Below are 13,560 nucleotides of genomic sequence, written 5' to 3'. Positions count from 1 at the left end.
GGAGCAGATTGCCTGCAGTGGGCAAGAGGGAGTGAGCATACCATGGTCCTCCACAGGAGTACCACGAGAAATAGACATGTGTCTTTGCTGTCTCCTAGGGGCTGCATCACTTATGAGATTGAGTCTATAAAATAATTGTACATGATTTCCTTATGTATGCTGCCAGGTCAAGATGTTCAAAACTGTGTTTCTTGTTGTGTGGATTCTTTCTCCCTTATTTCATCCTAAATATCTTTATTTACTTATTTCACTTACCCCAATTATTACTGATAGCCAACATATCTTGGCCTCTTGAAGCTGCAGAATCCTTACTTCAGTCTGTGTTTGCACGGTCCATTTGTAGACTCCCTGCTGGCATTTGGTGTAGGTGATGTTTCCTGATAGTACTGTTAGGTTTTTCTCTTCATCATCACTAATGCCGATTGCCAATCATGAGCTGCTATCTTCCTTAGCATAGTCCTTAACCCATGAGCTTTAAGTTACATATGAAGAAATTAGAGTCATGTGTGAAATTTTGGTCTTTCAAATGTTTGGTGATTCTTTTCTTTAGAATTTTGTTAAATCAATATATTTTATTTTCATTTTACTTTTAAAAAATAACACATCCCATGATATAATTGGATTATCGTTCCTTTCATTCAGGTACCAAAATAATAATTTTAGAACATTATACAATTCAAAATATGTAAAATTAAAAGTGAAATGCCTCCCTTTCTTTCTCTAGTGATCTCATTGGTGACCACTAATTGTTGCTAAATATGTGGCTTATATTTGGAATTGTTCTGTCTTTATTATTAACACTTCCATGGAAAATTTTTGATGCCATTTTATTGTGGCTCATTACAAACCTTATATGTCTACCTAGATTCACTATTATAGATCACACTTAGTTTTAAAAAGATTATCTGTACAGTGGTTAAGCATTGGTTTGTTAAAATTCTAGCCTTGAATTGAAACATGGATACGGAGCATCTTGTTGGAGGTATATACGCATTAATTTTAAACACACACTGATAACATAAAATTTTTGTTTTATCTTCATTAAGAGCTTTTAAAAAGTATTACACTTTTCTTTGTTTTGATTTTTTTCCAGGTGCAGAAATAGTAAAGCCATACACACCCGTGTCTGAGTCCTTACTCTCAGACTTTAAAGAACCAGTTCTTCCCCCAAATAAATACATCTACTTTTTGATCAAAATCTATCCTGATGGACTCTTCACACCAGAACTTGATCGTCTTCAGATTGGTTAGTAATGTTGATTTGTAGCCTTGTTTGTACTATAGAGTGGATCAGAGACCCTCTGTTAGCTCCTGTGGGAGTCTATTCTGTATCTTAAACTCAGCATGTCTGCAGTGGATGTCATCTTCTCTTTGTCTGGTGCTCCACGTCCTCTATCTTCATTATCTGCAGCATCTCTGTTCATCTCTGCCCTGCTCTGGAGATTTGCTCATTCCCCCAATCCAGTCAGCCACAAAGTTTGATGTCATCCTTCCTCCCAACCCTGTGCTCTGAAAGCAAGCCTCCATCCTTTGTTTTGTCCTCTAACTGATCTCTCACATGGCTCTAACTGGTGTCTTTCTCTTCATCTGCATTTTCCAGTAACTTCTCCAAGCGCCTCTGAGGAGAGACTTACTTTTGCTGCTCCCCACTTTGAAGCCTCTGGTGGTGGATCCTCTTTACCTGTTCTGCTCAGCTCCCCTGCAAGGCTTACAAGACTGCTAGGCTCTAGATTTTGTGTTCCCTGCAGCCTCACTTTGTTATCCTCGTTCATGGGTTCCTCTAGGACTCTCATCTCGAATGCCCATCAGCCTTTCCTTTGTTGTATTCCTTCTTCTAAAGAGTCAACAGAATGGCTCTTCCAGTATGAAGCCCTCCTTTTCTGAATCACTTGCTAACAGTGGCTCATGCTCTGTTGTAAGAGTAAGCACACAGCTTGTTTGTAAGACTTGACATTCATAGGTAGCAATTGTCTTATTTCCAAGACCTAGCATGACAGTTGGCACATGCTAAGCTATCAGGAAATAGAGCCAGCAAGACTGGATAACAGATTCTAATGTCTCTGAAGATGCAAACACTTTCCTTCTTGTTTCTAACCCTTTCTCTGTGTTTTCTCATGTTTCTCTATCTCCTTTTGATTCCTTTTGCCTTAATGGCAAAAATGTCCTTCCTCTTTCTCTGTCAGCATCAGCTCACACTGGGGCAGCAGGGCAGCCTGTCCCTGAGGTCTTAATGTTACTTCTGAAAGTCAACTTAGAAATCCTGTAGTGTGATGGTCCCTTAATACTATTATTACTATTTTGTGGTGGAAAGCCAAAGAAATTCTAAGACCCAAACATTTTAAGATACAGTGTTTGAAATAACTTCAAATGAACAGTTTTGGTTTTTTTATTTTTCAAGTTACATTGGAGATTTCTGAATGTACCCCTAGTGGTGATATTCTTCTGTGAGGGGCATGTACAGTTTTTCCATGAGGGGGATGTACAGTCCTGTCAACTGATCACCACAGAAACTGGGCACTCATTTTACAACTGCCCAAGTACAGTTGGTTTCTGGTCTTCTGTTTTCATGGGAGTTAAGCTCATAAGGCTCTTTCTGTTTCAGCTGATAGGTCTTTTCAAATTTTAGTGGAGGAGTTATGCCACTACCAATGTACAGCTTTAGAATACATTTGTTTCCGGTCTCTCTCCTGCTAAGCTTGGCCCTGTGGTTACTAACCAGTGTGTAAATAGCAAGTATCTATTCTCTACCTACCTTGTATTAATTGCTCATTTGTCTGATTATGGTGATAGAATCCCAGCATATTTGGATATCTGATGATGGCCTCTGAAGCTCCTCTCGAACTCTGTAGACTGATGTGGTATTCACAGGTCGAATAGCCGTCCTGTCACTCGCCAGTGCTCCGCCCCGTTTCCCTTCTAGCTATTTTGTGTTGTTTTGTTTTCTGATTTTGTTTATTTCATTTGTTTGTTTAGGAGATTTTGTTTCTGTAAGCAGTCCGGAGGGCAATTTCGAAGTATCTAAACTCCAGGATGTAGAAGATCTCTTTTTGTTGGCAGCTGGAACAGGCTTCACACCAATGGTTAATGTACTGAATTACGCTTTGACTTCCATGTCCAGCCTCAGGTATGTCCCTTCTTTCTGATGACTGTTATTTGGGGGCTTCTTAGTTCAAGGCATTCATTGTATGTGGGCAGTTCACCAGTGCAGGGCATTCATTGTATATGGGCAGTTCACCAGTGCAAGGCATTCACTGTATATGGGCAGTTCACCAGTGCAAGGCATTCATTGTATATGGGCAGTTCACCAGTGCAAGGCATTCACTGTATATGGGCAGTTCACCAGTGCAAGGCATTCACTGTATATGGGCAGTTCACCAGTGCAAGGCATTCACTGTATATGGGCAGTTCACCAGTGCAAGGCATTCACTGTATATGGGCAGTTCACCAGTGCAAGGCATTCATTGTATGTGGGCAGTTCACCAGTGCAAGGCATTCATTGTATGTGGGCAGTTCACCAGTGCAAGGCATTCATTGTATGTGGGCAGTTCACCAGTGCAAGGCATTCATTGTATGTGGGCAGTTCACCAGTGCAAGGCATTCATTGTATATGGGCAGTTCACCAGTGCAAGGCATTCATTGTATATGGGCAGTTCACCAGTGCAAGGCATTCATTGTATATGGACAATTAGTTCACTTGCTCTCATAGCCCTACTGTCATCTGTTATTCTGCCTCCTCCTCTCCTGCTGACCACATTACTGGTTCTTCTATCTCATTTCATGGTTTATAATTTGGGCTACCTAAAAGAATTCACAAAGTTCATTTCCACTTGTGCATGTTTTTAAATGTAATAGTGACTTACGTAAAATAAGGTTTCCTTTTTTCTTTTTAAGGAAAGTAAAGTTGATGTTCTTCAATAAAACAGAGGACGATATAATTTGGAGATGCCAACTAGAGAAACTAGCACTTAAAGATAAAAGGTATTGAACCTGTTAACTCAGGTTTATATTTTCCTATATACTGGGACAGTTGAAGAAAGTGTGCAGTCGCTGGAGCCTGGTTGAGCATGGCCGACTGCTGTGGAGTCTTGGGTCCTCTAGGAAGCCACATCTGTGCCTGTACAGGAGAGGCCTTGCTCACCATTTTCAGCGGCGGTCTTCATTTTGAGTTGACTGAGTTAATGGGCATTACAGCCCTGTCACGTGTGTTCTTTTGATGTGGTATTGTCAGTAGCGGTAGTGGTAAAGCGATCTTGTCAAGCTGAACTCAAGGAGAAACAGTAGCACAGCAGGAGCTTGTGTCCTGACAGAAAGAAGGAAACAGCATGGCACAGGCAGCAGCTGCAAAGCAGTACAGATTCAAGAACATTGAGCTACACGGGCCACCATACTTTCTAAAGCATTTCTACAGTCCTCTATTTCTCAGAATGTCAGGACTTCCTAAGTTGCACAGAATATCTGAGGTGATTATTTATGTTCATAGAGTGTCATAAAAGTCAAGTTTCCAGTCCTGGAAAAGCCCGAATGCCCTTAGCGCCACCATCCTTAGGGCTGGGGATTCAGGTCCTTGACTGTAATAGTGGATAATACATAGGTAATGTTGTGGGGTTCTTTGCTGTGATCTCTGTTACTTCCCACAGTCCTGTCTCCTTGAATGAATGGCTCATAAGTTAAGACTGTGACTTGAACGTGCTTAGCCTTGAAGCACTACTGTTCTTAACCTGGCTAAAGCCTCTACCTGGGCATATTTGTTCTGGGCAGGCAGCTAAGAATGAATTCAAGAAATACAGATAACCAAATTCCAAGCTTTCACACTGGTAAACACTGACTGGGAAGCCTGTAGACCAAACCCTAGTTCTCATGTCCTCAGCTTTAAACCTTCCTGCTTCAGGGGCAGGAGAGCTGGCTCAGTGAGTGAGAGCCCTTGTTACTGCTGTAGATCACTCACATAGAGAGCTGACTCAGTGAGTGAGAGCCCTTGTTACTGCTGTAGATCACTCATGGAGAGCTGACTCAGTGAGTGAGAGCCCTTGTTACTGCTGTAGATCACTCATGGAGAGCTGACTCAGTGAGTGAGAGCCCTTGTTACTGCTGTAGATCACTCATGGAGAGCTGACTCAGTGAGTGAGAGCCCTTGTTACTGCTGTAGATCACTCATGGAGAGCTGGCTCAGTGAGTGAGAGCCCTTGTTACTGCTGTAGATCACTCATGGAGAGCTGACTCAGTGAGTGAGAGCCCTTGTTACTGCTGTAGATCCCTCGTGGAGAGCTGACTCAGTGAGTGAGAGCCCTTGTTACTGCTGTAGATCACTCATGGAGAGCTGACTCAGTGAGTGAGAGCCCTTGTTACTGCTGTAGATCACTCATGGAGAGCTGACTCAGTGAGTGAGAGCCCTTGTTACTGCTGTAGATCACTCACATAGAGAGCTGACTCAGTGAGTGAGAGCCCTTGTTACTGCTGTAGATCACTCATGGAGAGCTGACTCAGTGAGTGAGAGCCCTTGTTGCTGCTGTAGATCACTCATGGAGAGCTGGCTCAGTGAGTGAGAGCCCTTGTTGCTGCTGTAGATCACTCATGGAGAGCTGACTCAGTGAGTGAGAGCCCTTGTTACTGCTGTAGATCACTCATGGAGAGCTGGCTCAGTGAGTGAGAGCCCTTGTTACTGTTGTAGAACACTCACATGGCAGCTCACGACCATCTGTAACTCCAATTCCAGGGATCCCGTGCCTCTTCTGACCTCCACAGCACCACACTCACCTGATGGATGGAGGTACATGCAGTCTAAACACTCATTCATATACAATAAAAAATAAATCTTAAGCCAGGAGGTGGTGGTGCACGCCTTTAATCCCAGCACTTGGGAGGCAGAGACAGGTGGATCTCTGAGTTCAAGGCCAGCTTGGTCTACAGAGTGAGTTCCAGGACAGCCAGGGCCACATAGAGAAACCCTGTCTCGAAAAACAAACAAACAAACAAAACAAATAAATAATCTTTTAAAAATTAACTAAAAATAAACCTAATCACTTGAACTCTTCTTTAAAAATTGCTTAGCATCGCTGCCTGTGCCTTTATCTTCAGATCCAAACAGTGGCCCTGCCTGCTTGCTTCACCCAACAGCTGTGAGGTTTGGAGACCATGTAAATGCTCTGGGGACGGCGGAGCCCTCTCTGGAGTGGTTAGAATGGGTTAGAATGGGCCCTCTATAAAGGAGAGAATGGTTTGCCTTATTAGAACCCTTGTTTTCCTAAACGTTTAAAAGATTTTAAACAGACATGGGTAGGCTTTAAAATAAATAAATGTTTCTAGTAAATTTTTGACAGAAGTATTGTTAGGTTCCTTAAAAAGAAATTTTATAAAATTTAAGAAATTTATTTTAATGTCCAGACATTATACCTTAGCCTGTTAATAAGAGTTAATTTTGATTAACTGTTATGAAGGAACGTGTACCTGTGAACATGTTTTTGTTTTGGTCTTCATAATTGGGTTGTTGGTTGCTTAGGCTGAAGTATTGAGGATTTGTTTTTACTGCTGCCTATGATTGAACCTAGCAGCTGAGTGATTCTCGTTTAGTGTATCTGATCATAGAATATGTTCTGTCAACCTGAGGCATCCTCAGGGATGCTTCTGTTTGGAGATTGGTTTTGTTGTTACTGTTTTTAAGATTTGTTTATTTTATGTCTATGAGTGTTTTTCTTGTACCACATACATGACTGGTGTCCAAAAAGGCCAGACAAAGCCATTAGATTCCCTAGAATTGGAGTTATAGATTGCTGTGGGATGTCTTTCTGTATGCTGTGAATATGTGTTGCTCTGATTGGTTGATAAATAGAGCTGTTTGGCCTATGGCAAGGTAGCTTAGAGGCAGGTGGGAAATCCAAGGAGAGAGACAGGGAGAAGAAAGGCAGAGGCAGAAGAGACGTCATTCTGCCATCTAGGAAGCAGCATGTAATGGCACACAGGTAAAGCCATGGTCACATGGCAACTTATAGGTTAATAGAAATGGGTTAATTTAAGATTTAAGACTAGCTAGCAAGAAGCTTGAGCCATAGGCCATAGCTATAAGTTTGTAAATAATATTAAGCCTTTGAATGATTATTTTATAAATGGCTGAGGGACTGTACAGCCAGGCGGTCTGGAGAAAACTTTTGACTATAACAGATGGTTGTGAACTGCCATGTAGGTGCTGGGGAAAGAATGGGGGCTCCTTTGCAAGGGCAGAAAGTGTTCTTAACTGCTGAGCCGTCTCTCTAGCTCCTGGAGAGTTTGTTTTGTTTTGTTTTTTGATGGTTACAGCTGGAGAAAGAGGAGCTACTGGCATGTAGTTATTAAAGGCCAGGAATGGCTCAAAATGCCAGAAGTGTGGGCTGGGAAGTCCTGTATTGTACCATGACTTTTAATGATAACAGCATTGTGTTTTGTCTTATGAACATACCATAATTTATTTAACCAGCCCTTGCTGTTGGGCATGGTAAGAAGTTCTTCTGTATTCTCCTAACTGAAGAGTCACAGGTGAAAGTGTTCTCAGGCTGGGAATACTTTCTGACCAAAGCCTTCAGCACAGAATGCTGTCCCAGCAGCATCATTTGATGTTGGTAGCACCCTTAGTTCTCCATTGGAATCAAGCAAGAAAGAAAGGAATCCCTGGCAACTCAGGAATGGGTCACGAAGAGCAGGTTGTTTTTATGCCCGAGGGAAGACCAGGCATTACTTTATGAATTTCTGTGCTGTCTGCAGATTGCCCCAGCACACCCAGCCCAGTGATCTGTTCTTATGTGAAAGAGATGTGGACCTGTCCCCACTCTGAGTGAAGGACAGCAGCACCTTCACAGTGACCTTAAATGACCCATGCTGCCTTTTCATTTTGTTCATTGAGTACCAGACTGTAGGCAAGGACCATTCTGTGACAAGTATGAAAGGCATGATAAGTGTATGCTGTGTGCATAGGGAGCTCAGTATCTCACCATTGTCTCAGTAGATGCTTGTAGAAATGATGCCACTGGTTGGCTAGCCTTCTTTAAAAAGCATACTAGTAAATGAAGGTTAGGAATGGGTATCCGCTGCAGATTAGAGCCTGTTTACTCTGACTCTATACCTTAGCAATGTTATTGTAATGAAAGGTTCATTGGAAATACAGCCATAGAAGACAGTAGTGGGTTTGAAATGACAGACTTTGAGAACTCTCTTTTCTTTACTTGTCCTAGATTTGATGTTGAATTTGTTCTCTCAGCACCTTCTTCAGAATGGAATGGTAAACAGGGACACGTGTCACCAGCTCTTCTCTCTGAATTTTTGCAAAGAAGTTTAGAGAACTCCAGAGTCTTCCTTTGCATCTGTGGACCAACGCCGTTTACAGATGAGGGGATAAGGTGAGCGGCAGTCAGGGAGCTGACGTCTGCAATGGAAGCTCACATAGAGAGCACTCAGCAAGCCTTTTGGTTCTGCCTGCCGTGCCAACATACACTTAAAAATCTGTGATAGCTGTGAAAATAGTGGCGTTTCCAGTCTTCATACTAGGAGCAGGGGTTGGAACCTGGATTATGCTTAGCATTAGATATAGCAAAAAAAACAAAACCAGCCAGCAGTTATTGTCCTCTGCCTATGGCTGTCAGTATGAACAGTCCCAAGATCAGTGCCACAGTCTCATTTGGGATATTGGGCTCTCGATCTCATCTTCTGCCAACTTTAATGTAAGTTATTTTCATTTCAATATGGTTCTCTATCTTTATTCTCTGCAGCTGGGTAGAAGTTGGTGAATAAAATACAGTGATCCATCCAGGTAGCAAGTCAAAATGAAGCTGTTAGATTGTACAACATAAGTGAGCAGGACCCATAGTTGACTACACAATGAAAACTACCTTAGATAATCTGATTCTCTAAAATGACACTTGAAAATATTTGGTTAAATGCCCCCAGTACTGAATTTTTAGATTTTAAGTTCTCCTTAAATTTGTTTTGTATAAACCTAACATTTTCTAGATAATTTGAGTCTTATTTTATTGCAAAATTTATTTACAAAAACCCCTGACTCCAATTTTTTAAGAAGCATTTACTTTTGTAGGAAACCAAGGCTAAGTGCTACCCTCTCACTGCATTAGAACTCTGGCTCAGGTGTCTCAGAGCAGTTTGTAGGCTACAGTGGTACTGTTAGGTGATGGAAACATCAGACCTTCAGTGTGGAAAGATGACCACAGAGGGATCCGCACACCCATCCTGTACATCTCCACTCCTCCCCATGATGGTGGCCCCTCGAGCTTGGGGCCGTGTCTTCCTCATTTTTGTTCCTTTGTTTCTACACATCATAGCCACTCCTCTGCACACCGGAGTCACTGGATCTGCACATTAAAGAGTAGGTTGTCCTGACTGTAGTGTTTTTAAATGCTGTAGCAACTGTAATCTCCTCAGCTCTTCTCTAAATGTTGCCTCAAAACTAATCCTGCAAGGCTGACCTGGCTTGTCTAGGAGACTCAGCAGGCTTTTAACCATGCCCTGTGGCGCCCTGAGATTACCTACAGCTACACCAAGCTGCCCGTCACGGTGACTTAACCCAGATCAGTATTTTCATTTCATAGAATCTCCCTTATGACTTTGAGTTCAGACTCATTCCCCTGATGTCTTGACCTTACCATCTTAATGGAGTGTGTCTTTCTTTGTTTTTGAGACCAGGTCTCAGTATGTAGCCCTGACTGACCTCAAACTAAGAAATATGCCTGCCTCTGCCTCTGCCTCTGCCTCTGCCTCTGCCTCTGCCTCTGCATCTGCCTCTGCCTCTGCCTCTGCCTCTGCCTCTGCCTCTGCCTCTGCCTCTGCCTCTGTCTCTGTCTCTGCCTCTGCCTCTGCCTCTGCCTCTGCCTCTGCCTCTGTCTCTGTCTCTGTCTCTGCCCCTGCCCCCTGCCCCCTGCTCCCTACCCCCTACCCCCTACCCCCTACCTCCTGCCCTCTGCCTCCCAGCTAATGTGTCTTTCATATCAACAGTGGCAAGAGGCTCTTACTTTATCATAGTTTTGTTCTGTAAAATCAGTTTCCTTGCCATCCTTTCCTAGGACCTCCAGAGCTCATCTCATGTCTGCTACATGCTGCACAGAAGTCAGTTCTCCATCCCCTCCAGCTCCACTTGGAGCCGTGGATTAAAATCCTCCAGACGTTGTGCTGGAGCTGCACATGTGCACAGCTGCTGTCGTCACTCCCTAGGCAGCACAGCAGAGCCATATAGCATTTACATGTTTTCATTTATTGTAACTAATCCAGAGGTAAATGAAAGTATCCGGGAGATGTCCGTACATAGGACACAAATACACTGCCATTTTACATGAGGGTGGTCAGGGTATGCAAATTTTGGTGTCCATGGCAGGCCTAAATCCAGTCCCTTCAGTATAGCTGCCTAACTAGCTATATCCCAAGCATACCCTCTGCATTTTATTAGCACTTGGCAATTTGTATAATAAAGGTTTAGAAGACTGTACTTTAAAAAACAAAATCAGACAATTTAGAATTCCTTGGCCGATAACATGCTTTGATCTACTCACGACCTTGCATTGAAGACAGGGATATGTAGACTCAAATTCAGAGGCTCCCACTGTCCTCTGATGAGACAGATTTGACTGAAATACAGCTTGGAGCACCAGAGATAGAGTCAGGTACTGTCACCTGGGGGTCTGTGTTTTGAGGAGACCAGAGCCATGTGGTCATAAAGGACCTATTACAAATGATGGCTAACACCAGTCAGAACTGGGATTGATGTGCACACCTGTAATTCCAGTATTCTGGAGGCCAGGACAGCCTGAGCTATTTAAGTAGACCTTGTTGCAAAAGACAAAACAAACCAGAAGGGTGATAGGGATGTAGCTCAATGTTAGAGTATCTGCTTATCATTGTCATTCATGGCATCACATACAACACCCCCCCCCCCCCCAAATGCAGTCAGAAAGTAGAAAAGGGCAGAGAGAAACAGATGTGTCAAAGGCATTCAAATGAGTAGGCTGTCTGGTTACAGTAAAGCCCTTGCCTGTGAGAGACAGTATACGTGTTTAGAAAAATAGGGTGGGTTCCCAGAGCGAGAGGCTTGACTGCAGTGCCCCAACCCCGTGCTGCGTGGGTCCTTTGTGTGGATGCTCCTGCTCTGCACAGAAAGGGCTCAAGAGATAATGACTATTTTCAGCAGCCACTTCTATGGTCTCAGCCTCTATTTGTAGGGTTTTTCAAGCTGAAGTGTATTTCAGCAGTATGTTTTCCTACTTATTTAAAACTGGCGAGTAAAGGGAGGAAAATAAAGCTTTATTCTGCCTTTTCTATATGAACTATATTCCTTTATTCTGCCTTTTTGTCTGTGAGCATGTTGCTGGATAGCCACAAAGCAGGTTTTCTTTCTGTAGTCCTTCAGTTGATCAATAAAGAAAGAATGATGGACGTAGACTCTTAGAATTTCATACATAGATCACCAGTAGGTGCTAGCATCTCATAAGAGAGGCACCATGTCTTCTGTGCCTCTTACAGTACCAACACTCTGTATGAAGTAGCCAGAAAGAATGAAACCTGGATGTGATGAAGTCCTAGACACGTGTGAGGAGTGAGAGGCCCCAGGGCCATGCTATTGAAGAATGCCATGGGAGTGCAGCAGAGAAGGCTTAGGGAGTCCACAGTAAAAACCCGTGGTTTTCAGCCAATAAACTGCAGAGTGTGGCAGAGGGGGAGCAGAAGAGAAAGAAGGATCTTAGAGAGAGATCAAATGTCTCCAAAGGCTTGCTTTTACATTGAGTGAGTTATAATTGGATCTTGACTCAGATCATTTACACTTAGTGGCATTTGTGAAACTTGATAATTTGAATACTCATTAACTATCTAGTGCTGTTCAGGAATTGTTAAGTTTCCTGTGTGGTCATTGTGTTTTTAAAAAACAAACATGACTTGAGAAAATGAGGAGGGTATGTTGGCAAGCTTTGATCTCATGTCTCTATTTGTAAACACTTTCCCTAAAAATCATACACTTTCTGTTTTTCAGATTGCTGCATGATCTTAACTTTTCCACTGATGAGATCCATGGTTTTACAGCATAATGAAAAGCTGCCATTGTCTTTTATTCAACTAGTTTATATTTGTGATTGCCTAGGATTTTTTTAAAAGAAGTTTTGTATGTACAAAAGGTTAACCAGGCTTCCATTTCTGGAATGAAGTCATGTGTCTTTAGTATAGGTAACTTGGTTTAGTTTTGTACTGTGACTTATTTGACTCCTGATGCTGACCTGGAACGTCAATCATGGCAGCAGGTGCATACTAGAGCCTTTGTTATGAACTGCAAGTTTTCCTTACCACTGCAATTGTGTCACTGTTCTGCAGTAAAGACCTGTATTTTATGACATGATAGCAATCATTTGATCACTTTCTATGCTGCAAGATGTCTTCTGAGCAATAGAGATTAAATTTTACACTGCACTGTTTACTCAGGAATTGTTGGTGTATGTCCTTATTAATCTTAAAACATGGAATGCTGTAACCCTTGGTGATCCAGTTCTGTGGGTGTCCATGGCATTGATACAGAGTAGAATAAAATTATTCTCTCATACTTTGATTCCCTGTGTTGGACATGTGGCTGAAATGTAACAAATGGAGTGGCTTTCTTAAAGGGAATTTTATTTATGTATTTTTTTTTTTTTTGAGAGTCTCACTTTGTAGCTTCAGCTGGGCTGAAATTTGCTATGTTTACCAGCCTGGCCTGAAACCTACAGCAATCCTCCTGCTTCTGCCTCCTGGTGCTGGGATTACAGGTGTGTGCTATGTGCCTGAGTTTAAAGACCCCAGTAGAGGTCACTGCCCAAGCCCCAGATGTTAGAAGAAGAGAACTGACTCCTGCAAGGCATTCTCCACCCACACATACACAGACACTAAATGAATACAATTTTAAAAATCTTAAGATACCAATAAAAATATTGGAATTTGCTTCACACTTGCAACTTGGAAGTAGGTGTGGGAAGAGCTTGCCAGAACACTAACAACTGTGTCTAAGCCCAGACCAGAGGTATCAGCGAAGATTGAAGTGTGGCATCCAGCCCATGGCCTGAGATCATCACTCATCCTGCAGCCCATCCACACCAGCTGGGAAGAGGAGGAACATTCTGTCCTCAATGGTTCTTTCCAGGCTGGCTGCTTCCCCAGCAGCTGGCAGATCAGCAGGGAGCCCTCCTGGCTCTCGGATCCTTTCTGACCTGGAACTGAGCAGAGTGTCAAGAGCTTCTCAGAGGGCTGTGATGAATGCATAGGTGGTCACTACTCTGTGTCCTAATCCATGCAGTAGCAGTGTTTATACAGGCAGCATCGGGAGGCATCCCTGGTTTCCATGAATGGTTTTGTAAATAGCTACCATCTCGAAATGAATGGCCAGCTAACAGTAATGCAGCATTAGCTTCCCAAAGGACCAGCATGCTGCCTGTGAAGCCTCTGCTGGCAAATGGCTGCTTGAACACCCATTATTCATGTGTCTTCCTCTTCCAAGGCAGGAGTCCAGCTGCTCCCCTGCAGCCCCTGCTGCTCACGGGACTTCAGCTCCTTGTGACCCCGCCATCTTTTTCCCCT

The 13,560-nt window shown here is 43.0% G+C and overlaps 1 protein-coding gene across 2 annotated transcripts in view; it reads left to right on the top strand.

Moving 5' to 3' along the window:
• Window positions 1-12,559, top strand: part of Cyb5r4 (cytochrome b5 reductase 4) — a 60,623-nt gene extending 48,064 nt beyond the window's left edge. Inside the window, exons 12-16 of one of the 2 annotated variants that reach the window (XM_006983712.4) lie at window positions 1,094-1,246; window positions 2,974-3,124; window positions 3,892-3,978; window positions 8,199-8,363; window positions 11,993-12,559. In XM_006983712.4, coding sequence (XP_006983774.1) covers window positions 1,094-1,246; window positions 2,974-3,124; window positions 3,892-3,978; window positions 8,199-8,363; window positions 11,993-12,047 — 611 coding nt within the window. In that variant the 3' untranslated portion in view covers window positions 12,048-12,559. The remainder of the gene's footprint in view (window positions 1-1,093; window positions 1,247-2,973; window positions 3,125-3,891; window positions 3,979-8,198; window positions 8,364-11,992) is intronic. The other variant, XM_042281343.2, reaches the window with a different exon arrangement.
• Window positions 12,560-13,560: the final 1,001 nt, after the last annotated feature.

The sequence above is a fragment of the Peromyscus maniculatus genome, chromosome 7 (genome assembly GCF_049852395.1).
Source record: "Peromyscus maniculatus bairdii isolate BWxNUB_F1_BW_parent chromosome 7, HU_Pman_BW_mat_3.1, whole genome shotgun sequence".
NCBI classification, from domain to species: domain Eukaryota; kingdom Metazoa; phylum Chordata; class Mammalia; order Rodentia; family Cricetidae; genus Peromyscus; species Peromyscus maniculatus.
The sequence above is the reverse complement of the archived record's forward strand: the minus strand, read 5'-3'. Positions and strand labels throughout refer to the sequence as shown.